This window comes from Aotus nancymaae, unplaced genomic scaffold (assembly GCF_030222135.1).
Source record: "Aotus nancymaae isolate 86718 unplaced genomic scaffold, 86718_ANA_hifiasm-v0.15.2.pri h1tg000077l, whole genome shotgun sequence".
Lineage (NCBI taxonomy): Eukaryota > Metazoa > Chordata > Mammalia > Primates > Aotidae > Aotus > Aotus nancymaae.
The window spans coordinates 11,508,197-11,524,079 of NW_026988492.1; the positions used below are offsets into that span (position 1 = coordinate 11,508,197).

At 42.5% G+C, this 15,883-nt stretch overlaps 1 protein-coding gene across 1 annotated transcript in view; it reads left to right on the forward strand.

Moving 5' to 3' along the window:
* CUNH10orf67 (chromosome unknown C10orf67 homolog) overlaps window positions 1–15,883 on the forward strand; it is a 164,054-nt gene that overhangs the window by 15,944 nt on the left and 132,227 nt on the right. The window contains 2 exon segments of the mRNA XM_064368442.1: window positions 10,519–10,697; window positions 11,340–11,489. Coding sequence (XP_064224512.1) covers window positions 10,519–10,697; window positions 11,340–11,489 — 329 coding nt within the window.

Below are 15,883 nucleotides of genomic sequence, written 5' to 3' on the forward strand. Positions count from 1 at the left end.
GTCCATTTTATAATGTTATAGTTTCTTTGTTTTTAGCTCAAAAACAAATCCTAAAGTCTGTAATTACCAGGTTAGTTACTGCTTTTATAAGTTCTCATTTAATACTTGCTTATGTTTTCCAAAAGTTATACATTGAGCAATCATTATACTTATAATTAGATTTTAAAAAATAAAAATGTCTACTCTGCCTATGGGGTAGCCCTGCTCTGCCTGCGGAGCAGCCGCCCTTTTGTAAAAAATAAAAATAAAAATAAAATTTTTTTTTGGATAAATGAGTAACAGAAAGGCCCTCCACTAGACTCTTATTTCTTGGTCAACTGTAACTGTACTACCGATTTTTCTTTTGTTAAAATTTAGATAAATTCACATACCATAATGTAATCCCTGTTTTCAATGAAAATATGAGAACATTAACTGGTATGTAGAATAGTTGAAATTATACAATTCACTTTTATAACTCCTACTTGCAGATACATTTTGTTCTTACCAGAATGACGTAAACACTGCGTAAAACCAACTCAACCATTTTCATTTCACTTCTTAATATCTGCATATTCTATCAATACTCTATCTTCAGTTTACTGATTAGTAAGGAAAGACTAAAAGGAAAAGAAACTATGGGTTGCTCTATCTTTGCATTTCCTTTAATGTCATCATTGTTGGTGAGGGGTCAGCTAATATAGGGAAATAATACAGGAAAGGCTATGGTGGAATCCATTGGTTATCCATATTTCTTAGAATGCTATAGGGGAGCTACAGTTTCTGTTTTCCTATTACCCAGCTAGCCCTAAGAATTAAACTGACATAAGACATCTTAGCAAGAGAAAATTATACATATTTAATGTGGTAACATTTTCATGGGAGCCCCCACAAGAAAAATGAAGACCCAAAGAAGCAGTTAGGGACAAAAGCTTACATACTGGGTTGGACCTAGAGGAATAATTTGTGAAATGTGGCAAGACAAAGGGGTTTGGGCTAGGGCAGTTAACTGTTGAAAAGTGGTTAGGAAAATGAGGCATCGTTTAACAAGGTGTATTTGAATATATTTCTCTGGGCCTCAACTCCCTGCTTCTGGTGATACCTTCCTCTTGGTATAGAGAAGACATCTTTTACATGGGAATTTTAGTTACTGCTTTCAGGAAGAAAAAGAAAGGTCATCCTGCCTCTCTTGCATCTGCTATTTTTCAAGGGCCTTCAACTCAAAATAATCAGTATGTGAAAGTGGCATATTTCAGGATAGCATGGTCTGAACCCTGTCGATGCCGTGGCCATTGTCTTAACTGCACTGGAAGCAAGTTCTAGTTCTAGGAAAGTATGGTCCATCAAGGTTGTGAGCACCTCTGCTTACTCAGTCCTAGACATAACATGCATCAAGTCTTGCTCAACCCCCACCCATGGTGGCTTTGTCAAAATTCTGTGCTTATGGGGCAGCACAAACACAACACATGAGCTAGGGAGAACTTGCATGGTTTGCATGGGCTGGGTGTGGTGGCTCACCCTTGTAATCCCAGCACTTTGGGAGGCCAAGGCAGGCAGATCTTCTGAGGTCAGGAGACTGAGGCCGGCCTGGCCAACATGGCGGAACCCTGACTCTACTAGGGATACAGAAATTGATCGGAAGTGGTTGTGTGTGCCCGTGATCTTGACTGCTAAGGAGGCTGAGGCAGGAGAATTGCTTGAGCCCGGGAGGTGGAGGTTGCAGTGGACTGAGATTGTACCACTGTCCTCCAGCCTGGGCAGCAGAACGAGACTCCATCTCAAAAAAAAAAAAACTTGTTTGCATTAGTGCTAACAAGCATGGTGGAGGCCATAGTGGACATGCATAGTGTATCTCCTCTGCTTCACAAACATGTTCCGTGGGCCCAGCAGGGTTCACTTAGAAAATACAAAATCAAAGGTATAATTATGAAAGCCATGGAACATTAAACCAAGCATGGTGCCCTAGCAAGCCTGGAGCCATGTGCGCCTGGCAAGTCATGCTTCCATGATGCCACCAGTGTGCAAGATAGGAGAAGAGATGTGATGGTTTCCGTGGCCATTTCTTTTCATTAGCGACATGGGACAGCCCTGTAGTGTTACAAGTCGAAGAGTGAGCTGGTTTTGTAGCTTTCACTCAAGAGTCTTAACAAATTTAATAACATTCACTCAGTCGCTTTTGTTTTTCCAAATTGAAGGATCTGAGTCATGTTAGTCTGCGTTTAAATGGAAAGCCCTTCTGATAACTTGAATGCTTTGTCATGACCCTTCCTGTAACTTCTTCAGCTTCGCTTTCTTTTCCCACCAAGGGCTGCGAATGTGGGAGCACACCATACTAGGTCAGGCGCAGAGACAAACTAGCTATCCTCTGTGCTAGTCCATTTACCTGACTTTTGCACAGAAGCTGCACACTTTTTCATCTTTTTTCAAGAATTACAAAAACCAGGAGCTCAGTTGCTGGTGCCAGGCTGTCTGGTTTTGAATCTCATTTCCACCATTTGCTTACACATCTACATGCTTCAGTTTCCTCATCTGTAAAGTGGGACTACTATTAGGTTGGTGCAAAAGTAATTGCAAAAACCACAATTACTTTTGCATCAACCTAATAAAAGTCCTTACACATAAGGTAGTGAGAGTTAAAAGAGTGACTATATGGAGCATTTAGAATCTTGTCTGACAATACTAAGTGCTATTCATGTATTTGCCATTTTTATTCCTCCCCCAAATATAAAGTTCTTTATTCTTTTTATAGTAAACAGTAAGGACATGCTAAGTATAAAATTTTTAATTGAAAACTTGACAAGAAAAAAAATCACTCATAATTCAAGAATTGACCATTGATACCTTTTTTTTTTTTTTTTAAGTAGGGATGGGATCTCCCTATGCAGCCCAGGCCGGTCACAAACTCCTGGGCTCAAGTGCTTCTCCTCTTTGGCCTCCCAAAGTGTTGAAATTACAAGCCTGAGCCACCATGCTCAGCCCATGGCTAACGTTTAATTTATCTCTTTTCAATCTTTTTTTCTTTCCAATGCACACATGTTTTTTTTTCCCTTTTTCCAAAACTGGGATTAAATATACATGTTACATGGTAGCCTCATTTAATTTCACTATATGTTACAAATATTTTTTCACTGTTACAAAATCATTTTAATGCCTGTATGTTATGTCATGGCATAGGTATACAACAATTTATTAAGGAAATTTGATTTTGAAAGCATTTGGGGGCCAGGCACGGTGGCTCATGCCTGTAATCCCAGCATTTTGGGAGGCCTAGGTGGGTGGATCACTTGATGTCAGGAGTTTGAGAGCAGCTGAACAACATGGTAAAATCCCATCCCTACTAAAAATACAAAAAAAAAAAAAAACAAAAAAAAACCCAATAACCAGACATGGTGATGCATGCCTTTGTCCCAGCTATTTGGGAGGCTGAGGCAGGAGAATTGCTTGAACCTGGCAGAGGTTGCAGTGAGCCGAGATCACGCCATTGCACTCCAGCCTGGGTAACGAGCAAAACTTCGTCTCACAAGAAATAAAAAGAAAAAGAAAACATTTGGGCTTCTAGTTTTTCAATGTAAGCCATATGATATAAACATTCAGTTTGGTGTATATTTCTATAGAATATATTTCTCATCTCTATATATAGGTCTCCATGGTAATGTTTAATCCTTCATTTTCTTTCTTCCTTTCTTTTTTTTTTTTTGAGATGAAGTCTCACTCTGTAACCAAGGCTGGAGTACAGTGGCACGGTTTCAGCTCACTGCAACCCCTGCCTCCTGGCTTCAAGTGATTCTCCTGCCTCAGCCTCCCGAGCAGCTGGGATTACAGGCATGTGCTGCCACACCCGGCTACTTTTTGTATTTTGAGTAGAGACGGGGTTTTACCATGTTTACCAGGCCAGTCTCAAAGTCCTGAACTCAGATAATCCCCCTGCCTCAGCCTCCCAAAGTGCTGGGATTGCAGGTGTGAGCCACCATGCCCGACCTAATCTTACTCTTAGGTTTTATTTGATAGCTCAAAGTTCATCAGTTTATAGACTTAGGTTGTATCATTTTTCCTTAATTGCATTATTTAACATTTGTCCTTAATTAAAGCTCCTTTGCCACTTTTCTGCCCACAAACGTGTCCTTGAAATTTTTTGCCTTCATCAGTTAGTGAATGCTCTACTTAGTGAGCTTACTGCATGCACAGACTTCAGAGGTCCTGGTGTACGTACTCTTCCAAATCAATTAGAACACTGTCAAAGTTGTTTAGCTCAAGAACTGAAGCCTTAGATGATTTTCCATGGCCTCTCTTTAAATGCTTTCCAAAACAAACTATTCTGTGGTGAAATCCTTCAATGCTAAGTCATTAGAGCTGAGGGGGTCTTTGTAGATCTTATTAAAAGAATCTCCAGATGCCCTGGAGATTCAAACAATAGATACATTCTCTCTACCCTTGTCTATACTTATTTACCGTCTCAAAAACTGTCTTAAATTAATAAGACTTGATTTCCCCTTCATTTTCCTTCTAAAGGCCACATGCCGAGGAGGGTCATCTCTATGTATGCTGCATATATGACACTGACTCTGTGTGTGTGTGTGTGTGTGTGTGTGTGTGTGTGTGTGTGTGTGTGTGGTGTATGTGGGTGTGTAGTATGTGTTTGTGGGGGAAGGGCGTGTCTTCATGTAACAAGTTGGACAAAGCATTGGTATTTCTTATATAGTTGGAAATTGCTGTTTTATGCCATGGGCTTGTCACATGAGCCGGCCTCAAACTAAAAGGTCAGATAGACAAGTTCCTCTTCAGTTGCTTTATTCTGGGAAACCCAGCTCCATCCCTCGGGTCTGAGAGGAACTGAAAAAGCAAACTCTCACAAAGCTGTGAGTGATTCAGTATTATCCCTGTTGGAGGTGTGGCATTAAAGAGGGTGTATCAGAAGGTATGACATCATACTAACTGCTAATACTCGGAATTTTGACCATCAGCCAGAATAAGTCATATTTACAAGTTTCACATCAGTCTTTTACTCAATAAGCATTTAGTGATTATGAAACTGCTTTTGCGAAATGATGGCAATGTGTAGGGAAGCACTCTCCCCAAACTCTGTTTTTCCTCTACTTTCACACCACAATAATCATCAACACAGGAGAAGGCATCTGTGACCAAGTGTAGGAGGGGCATCCCCCACACACCAAGCAGTGGACGCGAGCTGGGTGTCCTCTGGTTCAGTTCTGACATTATCTACCCGGAGCTAGCATCAGACCCCATAGGTGGGCTCAGTTCCCAAGACTGCCCTTCCACACACACCAGTCACGAGTCCAGGCCTCTGGAACATCTGACAAACCCACAACCTCCTCTTTGGGTTTAATTAATTGGAGGGAGCAGCTCACAGAACTCAGAGAAACACTTACCTGCATTGACTGGTTTATTGTATGGGTATTGCAAAGGATGCGGTGTAGGGGAAGGTAAGGGAGAAGGGGTGCAGAGCTTCCATGCCCTCCCTGGGTGACTGTCTCCAGAAACCTCCACTGTTCAGCTATCAAGAAGCTCAGTGATCCCTGTCCGCTTGGGTTTTTATGGAAGCTTCATGACATCAGCATTCCTTCCCCCAGGGCATGGTGTGGGATGCTCTCATGAGAAGGTCTTAAGACAAACAATTAGAAAGGCAGGTGAGGGGGTGGGCGGTGGTGGTTGGCAGGGGTGGACATGACACATTAGAGTGAAAGGAGGGCAGGAGAAGGTGAGAGACCTGCCTCTGAGGACTAGCACACCCAACACGCTAACAAAAGGCTGGAACAGAGACTACAGAGTTATGAACCAGGGACCATGGGCGAAATCCAGTATATTTCATAATGTCACAGACAGTAAGAAATCTGACGTTAGTTGACTCCATCTCACTTCTGACTTCCCGGCTGTCCTTGGCCATTCCTGTGTAGGCCAAACTAATGTTGGGAGGAATGTAGTTTATGGTTTAATGTTAAAGAAAAGACAATAATAGCCCTTTCCAAAACTAAGCCATCTCCATAAAACTAATGAAAGACCACAATGTTAGGATTATGAGAGAGGCCTGAATTCCAATAAGATAAGTATGGTTTCTTTTATTTTGATTTTTTTTTTTTTTTTGAGACAAAGCCTCACTCTGTCACACACTGGAATTCAGTGGTATCATCTCAGCTCACTGCAACCTCTGTCTCCCTGGTTCAAGTGATTCTTCCACCTCAGCCTCCCGAGTAGCTGGGACTACAGGTGCAAGCCACCATGTCTGGTTAATTTTTTTATTTTTAGTAGAGACAGGGATTCACCATGTTAGCCAGGCTGGTCTTGAGCTCCTAACCTCAGGTGATTTCCCCACCTTGGCCTCCGAAAGTGCTGGAATTACAGGCATGAGCCACCAAAACTAGCCTCTGGATTAGTATAGTTTCTATAATCCCTTACTACTCAGGGGTCATGTAGGTAGAGGTCACAAAATTGGTGACTTTTCCAATTGCTCCTATAGTTAATGTCACTGTCGTAGAAACTAGGATTGGTTTTTTGAGCGATCTTTCACACTGACTCCACTTGGAGTTGTGACTCATGACTCAGCCGATCCTGTGACCTGAGCCAGAGGTGGACTCAGCTCAACCAATCAGCAGCACCCATCCCCTAGCCCCTTCCCACCAAATTGTCCATAAAAACCCTAACCTCCAAGCATCTGGGGAGACTCATTGGTCAATAAGTCCAGTTCTCCTTCATGGGCTGGCCTCACAACAATTAAACTCTCTCTACTGCAGTGCTGTGGGCTCAGTGGATTGATTTTGTCTGTGCAGCAGGCAGGAAGAAACTGTCAGGCGATCACAATCACCCTGCATGGCTAAGCACTGTACTAGCTGTTAGGGATACCTAGAAGCACTTGCTTTCAAGGAGTGTGTGATTTAGCAACAGAAAGAGACATAATTATAATACATTATAATAGGGTACAAGTGTAACATAATGGGTCTGTTGCCCAATGTGCAAAGCAATGTGCTGAGACACCAGGTTGCATCAGAGAAAGAGGCCTCATTGTAGGGCTGCCAAATGAGGAGACACGAGGAAACCTCAGACCTATCTTCCCAAGGAGTTTGGGGGTCAGGTTTTTAAGGAGTTTGGAGTGGGCTGAAGTGTGGAGATGGTTGATTGGTTCTAGAGTACAGGGTGAAGTCATGGGACAGGGACATGAAAAAGCTGTATTCTCATGCTCATTTGGTTCCTCTGTGGGGGTCTTTAAACTGGTTGATGTCAGCTATTCTCTTGGAATTCAGGATATGCTTAAGCAATTATTTATTTATTTGTTGAGATAGATAGGGTCTCCCAGGCTGAAGTGCAGTGGCACACTCTGCTCACTGCAGCCTCGACCTCCCAGGCTCAAGTGATCCTCCCACCTCAGCCTCCTGAGTAGCAGAGACTGCTAGGTGTGCATCACCATGCCTGGATCTGCTTAAGCAATACTTAAACAAAGACCTCGTGATTCCAACATAAGAGATCCTATCTAACATCAGAAATTCTATCTATAGGAACATGGAGATGCAAATGGTCAGTATTTAGTGTTATGTGACCAGGAAGGAAGTGGGTCAAAGTGCAGCCTGATTAATGCTTAATTATAGTTATATTTCTGTCCAAAATTCTGGTTAACCTGTGAGGATGGCTTCAAGAGTAGACATAAAGACTTGCCCAAGCCATGAGGTATCAGGAGAAGAGAAGCAGCTGAGAATTATGGCTCATGCCTGTAATCCCAGCACTTTGTGAGGCCGAGGTGGATTAATCACTTGAGGTCAGGAATTTGAGACCAGCCTGGCCAATATGATGAAACCCCATCTCTACTAAAAATACAAAAATTAGCCGGGCGTGGTGTGGTGGCGTGCACCTGTAGTCCCAGCTAGGAGTCCCAGGAGGCTGAGGTGGGAGGATTGCTTGAACCCAGGAGGCAGAGACGAGCCAAGATCGCACCACTGCACTCCAGCCTGGGGGATAGAGTTGAGACTCCATTTCCAAAAAAAAAAAAAGGTAGGAGAATAGGAGCACGAGAATGGAAATTGTGATTGTTTGCCCATCATCCTCAGCACCTCTCCTCTTTGGGCAGCAGTCATAGGGTGACAGAGTTGATCTCAGCGCTGAGTCTGGGCCCTGAGGAATCTAAGTCACTCAGCAATACGGTTTGGATCTGTGTCCTCAACCTAATCTCATGGACCAATTAAACCTCTTTTCTTTATAAATTACCCAGTTCCAGGTGTTTCTTCACAGCAGTAAAGAACAGGCTAATACCCTTAAGGACCCTCTAGCTGAACTCACTGGAAACAGGGCATCCCCAGGCCACTGGTCTTGGTTTACGTGTCTCTGTTCAGGCCATTGACAAGTGAGGACAGGTTTCTGAAGAACTTCTGAGAACGAAATGTTCATGCTCCTTTTTTCTGTTTGTTTGTTTAAATTGAAATATAATTGACATATCATAATATGCACCCTTAGGATGGATAAAATTCAGTGGTTTTAGCATATTCACAAAATTGTACAACTATCACCACTACTTTCAGAGTATTTTCACCTCTCTCAAAAGAAACCTCATACCCATGCTCCCTCCTGTAGCCCCTGGCAACCATAAATGAATGTTTTCTTTTGCTCTCAATGAATCTGCCTACTCTGGATGTTTTATGTAAATGAAATCATATAATTTTTTTCTGTCTGGCTTCTTTTGCTTAGTATTATGTGTCCAAGTCTCATTCATCTTGTAGAATATTTCAATATTTCATTCCTTTTCACAGTGAAATAATATCCCATTATATACCTATATTGTATTTTGTTTGTCCATTCATTAGTTGATGGATACTGGGGTTGTTTTCACTTTTTGGCTGTTATGCTGCTAAGAACATTTGTGTCAGAGTTTTTGTGTGTACATGTGTTTTCAGTTATCCCGTGTAGATACTTGGGTGTGAAATTGCTGGGACATTTGATAAATATATATTTAACTCTTTGAAGGCTAGGCACTGTGGCTCATGCCTGTAATCCCAGCACTTTGGGAGGCCGAGACTGGCGGATCACTTGAGGCCAGGAGTTCAAGACCACCCTGGCCAACATAGCAAAATCCTGTCTCTACTAAAAGTACAAAAATCAGCCAGGCATGGTGGTGCATGCTTGTAATCCTAGCTACTTGGGTGGCTGAGGCATGAGAATCACCTGGACGCAGGAGGCGAAGGCTGCAGTGAGCTGAGATCACGCCACTGTACTCCAACCTGTCGCCTAAGTCTCTGTCTTAAAAAAAAAATTTTTTTTGAGAAACTGCCAGACTGTTTTTTCAAAGGGACTGCACCATTTATATTCCCGCCAGCAACATACCAGGGTTCTAATTTCTCCTCATCCTCGTCAACACTTGTCATTGCTTGTCTTTTTTGAGTATAGCTTTTCTAGTATGTGTGAAGTGGTGTCTCATGGTTTTAATTTGCAATTCCCTAATGAGGCTGAACATCTCTTTATGTGTTATTGGCCGTTTGTACATCTTCTTTGGAGAAATGCCTATTCCAATTCTGTTTCATTAAAAAAAAAAAAAAATTTTTAATTTAAAAAAATTTAAAATTTTAATTTTTATTTACTTATTTATTTATTTTGAGACAATGTCTTGCTCTGCCACCCATGCTGGAGTATGGTGGCTCGAACCCAGCTCACTGCAGCCTTCACTTCCCCAGGCTTAGCCTCCTGAGTAGCTGGGACTACAGATATGCGCCACCACGCCTGCCTAACTTTTTTGTAGAGACAGGATCTCACTGTGTCCCTCAGGCTGATCTTGAACTCCTGGCCTCAAATAATCCTCCCATCTCAGCCTCTCAAAGTGCTGGGATTACAGGCATGAGCCACTGCACCTGGTCTTTTTTATCTTTAAATTGAGCTATTTGTCTTTTATTGTTGAGTTTTTTAAGTGTTCTTTATATATTCTGGATACCAGACATTGATTAAATATATTATTTTTAAATATTTCCCCCAATTCTGTGAGTTGTCATGCTCTTGTTGAAGGTCAGAGCACGGTACCCCAAATTATGGCTCTTTGGCATGCTGACTACTTTGGACTGAAGGAGACTGGGAGAATTTGTCCCAGAAGCAAGGTCTCTCTGACCTTCTCCCACCCTCTTTTCTCCCTCGCCCCTTTCTCTCCCAAGGTGAGTCATAGAAACTAGAATTCCTCTCCCCCAAAGCAAGTTGTAAAACCTAGGAAGGTCACTCACTGACCTCCTACCTCCTCCTGTCCCCCCAGCACCCTGAAGATCCTCATGTGACCTGCGTTCTGCACACAGTGGAAAGGAGGAATGTCTTATATTAATAGAAACACAGAAAGGAATGTGAACAAGCAGGTCTCGATAAGTTCCCACCACTACAAGTTTATTACCATTACATCACACCCCTTTCATGTTTCTCTGCAACTGTTCACTTCTTCCACTGGACTTAACACGAAAGTACAGTCTCCCCTGGGTCTTCAGTGCTCACTTCTGAAGGCTCCCCGTCACATAAATCTTGGTTAAACAAATTTGTGATGCTTTTTTCTTGTTAATCTGTCTCTTGTTACAGGGGTGTCTGCCATGCCCCTTGTGATGGATGAGGAAAGGCTATTAGTTTTTTCCCCTACACTCTTGAGAGAACTTTTGGAGGGGAACCCCTCTCTCCCTCTGGACACTGATATAACTGAGACCTGGAATGGCTGCAGACATCTTGCTCTAGGCCTTGAGGATGAGTCCAAGGAGTTGGAGGCACGTGGGGTTAAAACCACTGAATTGAGCCAGTCCTCCAGAGAACATTTTGTCTTATCTCTAGACTCCTAGGCTCACAATCTAATACATTTATGCATTGTTTAATTTTGGTGTTGACAGTTACCTGCTGCTCAGAGTGTCCTAAATGTTCCAGTCACCAAACTCAGCCTGAGAGAGAGGAAGGCTTGACCATTTCCTTCTCCTGAAATCAAACGATGGAGTTCGAAAATTAACCTTCAGCAATACTAAAAGCAACATCTTGGACTTTATCCAAACATTAAAAGAGTTGTGAATCGTATCGCCTCTAAGACAGGGAAGCCGAGAGATAAAAACAACCTTTCAGACACAGTGGCTTACAGAAACTACTGTTGCTTTGCTAATTAAATGTTAGTTTAATAGACTTTTATCTCTGCATTCATTTTTCTGAGATATAATCTGTATTTTAATAGTCTTTGAGCAGATCAACAGGGGAAAGGCTGAATAGATAATTTAGCTCCCCAGTCAGGAAATCATTCTGATTAAATGGGTTCTGGAAAATCTCTACTTCCTCTCTTTTGGCACAGAGGAAGTGTTCAGCTGTTTGGTTTTCAAAAACCTCAAGGTGTATCAGTTAACCAGCTGTCCTGGATGTGGTTTTGCTAGTTTGTGTATGGTTATCGAATGACTTACCGAAGGAAAAAGAGAATGAAAGAGAAAACACAAAAAGGCAAGGCGTGGACAGACATGATCATAGCAAAGAAATCTACAGCCTCCGCGGGTGAATTTCATTCTTATTTAGGAAGTCTAGTGATGGTAGAGGTCGCTGAACTCCTACTTGATGTATTCTTTTTATCTTAAAAGAGAACTCCTTTGCTTTAGGAATCAAAACACCTAACCAAAACTTTGTTCTGTGGTTCTCAGCCCATTTTCTCACAAAGATCTAGTAACAAGGATTAGATATTGTGTTCCCAAAACCTTCCTCTTAGACAACATTGAGCCAGATGATCTAAATGTCTAACCTACCACCTGGACAATAGAAAATCTGGGGGAAATGCATGAATCCTTAAGGCAAAGTGCCACTCAGCCAGTCTGACCGAGATGCTATGAAAGCAAACTTTTCTTGAAAAGTCACTGAGTCATAGACCTTATATTCGATTTTCAGGGAGCTGATATTGGATTTTTCTAGTTATTGCTGTGCCCAGCATTTTGCTAAGTAACACTGCACATTGGAGAGATGAGGAACTTGCTGAGGGCCACTTAACAGGGGGGCACCTCAGCAAACCAGCCAAAAGCAGAGCAGGGACAGGGCAGCAGCGCTGGGCAGGAGGGCTGCTTCAGGGCTAACTTAGCTCAATTCCCTGAGTTTCCAAGAACCATCACCATGTTTTACAGAATGACCTCCCAGAATTTCTTGTTTTTCTCTAGGCCTAAGCTTAGAAAAGGCTTAAGGAAATGCTTGCTGTTGCATTTTATCAGCATATGTCCTTTTAATTGAGTCATTAATTAAGGAGAAAACATTTCTTACATTATCTATATATCTTCGGTGCGACTTTGTTCTAGCTGCTGGAAATCCTTTTCTAGAGTGGCTTCCTCGGACCACACTTGCTGAGACAGCAGCTGCTCGCTGCATTCTTCATTTCCCTCTCTTTCTTTATTCTTCTCCATGGCACTTACCACCACCTGATATATATGCATCTGTTAATTGTTTATGTGCACACACGCACACACATACACACACACACACATGAATATATGCTGTAAGAGTGAAGAAAATGGTTTCATCTGCATGGTATTCCAAATGCCCAGAAAAGTGCCTTGCAAATAGTAGGTAGACAATACAGTTTTTGCACAATTAAAAATTTAACGAATCTGCATGTTTATTCACTGATTCATCTATTTAAAATGTCATGCATACAGATTAAGAGCATGAGTTCTAGGCACAGACGGCTTGATTAAATTGCAGTTCTTCCACTTCCAAGCTGTGTGAACTTGGACAATCATATAACCTCTCTGCGTCTAGGCTTTCTCATTAATGTAACAGGACAATAATGATATAGATCTCCTAAGTTTGTTTTGAGTATTAAATGGCATATTATATTAATACATAAAGCACTGAGAATACCTGCAACACAGCATGTAAGCACAAGGCCTGTGAAATCCCATGTGCTCAATAACTTAATAGTCATGACTCATTCATTCAACAAAAACCCATTGAATGTTGACTATAGGCAGGTGCTGGGAATACAGGGTCAACAAAACCAAAAATAGACCTTTCTTCTATGGGGCTGTGGATGAGAAAGTTGTCAAAGTGTTAAGGACTGTTGCATCCCCCCAAATTCATTTGTTGATGTTCTAACCTCCAATGTGGCTGTATGTGGAGATAGGACCTCTAGGGAGGTCATTAAGATTCAAGGAGGTCAGCCAGGCACGGTGGCTCACACCTGTAATCTCAGCACTTTGGGAGGCCAAGGCAGGTGGATCATTTGAGGTTAGGAGTTCAAGACCAGCCTGGCCAACATGGTGAAACCCAGTCTCTACTAAAAATATAAAAATCAGCCAGGCGTGCACACATGTAATCCCCGCTACTCCGGAGGCTAAGAGAATTCGTTTGAACCAGGGAGGTGGAGGTTGCAGTGAGCTGAGATCGCACCACTGCACTCCAGCCTGGACAACAGAGTGAGACTCTATCTCAAAAAAAAAAAAAAAAAAAATTAAGGGAGATCACAGGGTGGTGTCCTAATCTAATAGGGCTGATGGCCTTACGAGAAGAGGAAGAAGGGAGTGCAGTGGCTCACACCTGGTAATCCCAGCACTTTGAAAGGCCTAGATGGGAGGATCTCAGACTCCTGAGGGCAATACAGTGAGACCTTTGTCTCTACAAAAAGAAAATATTTAAAAAACATTAGCTGGGTGTGGTGGCACATTCTTATAGTTCCAGCTACTCAGGAGGTTGAGGTGGAAGGACTGCTTGAGCCTGGGAGATCCAGCCAGCAGTGAGCCATGATCATGCCACTGCACTCCAGCCTGGGTTAAAGAGCAAGATTCTGTCTCAAAAAAAAAAAAAAAGAAGAAGAGTAAGAGACACCAGAGATTAATACAGAGATGAATGCTTCTCTCTCTCTCTTTCTCTTCCTCCTTCCCTCTCTCTTTTTCCCTCTACTTCTATCTCCCTCCACCTGTACGCTGAAAGGCCGTGTAAGGACACAACAAAAAGGCAGCTATCTGCAAACCAGGAAGAGAGGCCTCACCAGGTAGGAACACCAGTGGCAGCTTGAACTTGATCTTTCCAGAACTGTGAGAAAATTAACTTCTGTTGGTGTTTAAGCTGTCCTCCAACACCAGTCTGTAATATTTTGTTACAGCAGCCCAAACAAACTAATAGATCAAGTAACCACACAAATGCATGTAAAATTAAAACTGCCTTAACTGCTAAGAAGAGGAGATAGGGCAAGAGTATATTTATAGGGGGCATTCTATCTGGTCAGAGATAAGAGAAAGATTTTTCTCGGTAAAATTAACAAGGTATATGGGGTGGGGTGAAGATGGGGTGGGGAATGGCTCCAGAGAGGGCTAATAGTTTGTGCATTGGCTCTGGGGTGAGAGAGAGCACAATATTTCGGAGAAACCAAATGGCAGCTGTGTGATCGGGATGCTAAGAGTGGAGAGGAAGGTGGTACAGGTGAGGCTGGCGAAGAGGGTGAGGCCCAACTTCGCAGGGTGATGCAGGATTTTCATTGCTAACTTGGGCCACTTGCACACCAGATTGGAAGTGGAAATGGTGGGTATGGGAGACAGGGATCAAAATAACCTGTAGACGTCCACTTGCATAGCTGGTAGGTCATGGGGCAGTGCATGATAGGGAAACCAAGAGAGAACCAGATTTCAAAGAATTTCATGAATTTGCACGTGTCAAGCTTGTTGTGCTTTTGAGTCATTTAGAAAGAAACATTTGTAGGCGGCTCTGTCTACAAGTCTAGACTTAGACAGAGGCCTGAGTCATATGTCATTGCGCTGACAAGGTGGAAGAGGTGATTCAGGGCAGTCGTTCTCAGACTTTGAGTTTCAGGACTGCTTTACACTCTTAAAATCTGTCAAGGCCCCTAGAGAGCTTCTGTTTATGTGGGTTATATCTATCCATATTTACTACGTTAGAAATTTAAACCGAAAAAAATTAGTATTAATTTATGATAAACCTGTTATATCTTAAATAACAATTTTAATGGAAAATAACTGTAATTTTCCAAACCAAAAAAACAAAATATTTGTGGCTGGGCACGGTGGCTGATGCCTGTGATCCCAGTATAATCCCAGCATTTTGGGAGGCCGAGGCAGGAAGATCACTTGAGGCCAGAAGTTTGAGACCAGCCTGGACAACATAGGGAGACATCATCTCTACAGAAAAAAAGACTGGACACAGTGGCTCACACCTGCAATCCCAGCACTTTGGGAGGCCGAGGTGGGAGGATCATGAGGTCAGGAGTTCAAGTCCAGCCTGGTCAACATGGCGAAACCCCATTTCTACTAAAAATACAAAAATTGGCTGGGCATGGTGGCAAGTGCCTGTAATCCCAGCTACTCAGGAAACTGAGGCAGGAGAATTGCTTGAACCCGGGAACTTCCGTCCTGTTAAGACCATGATTATTTGGATGTCTATTATTCACAACCAAACTTAATTCTAACTCTAACAGTGAATGAGTAGTTTTATGGGGAGGAAGTTGAAGGAGCTCTGGTTCAAGAGCTGATTTCTATGCACCTCCTCATTCAAGCTCTCTTCCTTTATGGGTAGTAAGTTGAAGAGGCCAGATGTGGTGGCTCCACAACTGTAATTCTAGCACTTTGGGAGGCTGAGGCAGGAGGACCACTTGAACCCAGGAGTTGAACACTGGGGCAACAAAGCAAGACCCTATCTCTACAGAAATAAAAAGTAATTAAAATAAATAAGTAATGAAAGAAAACAATGGGTTCATTTTCTTTGTGAGGTAGGATGTGAGATCATAGGATGAGAGTGAAAGATTGCAGAGTGATGTCAAAGAGGCAAATAGAAGAGGGTTTGAAGTTGCTGTGACTGGGCATGGTGGCTCACACCTATAATCTCAGCACTTTGGGAGGCCAAGGCAGGAGGATTGTTTAAGCCCAGGAGTTTGAGACCAGCCTGAGTAACAGTGAGATCCCATCTGTACTACCAAAAGAAATTAGCTAGGTGTGGT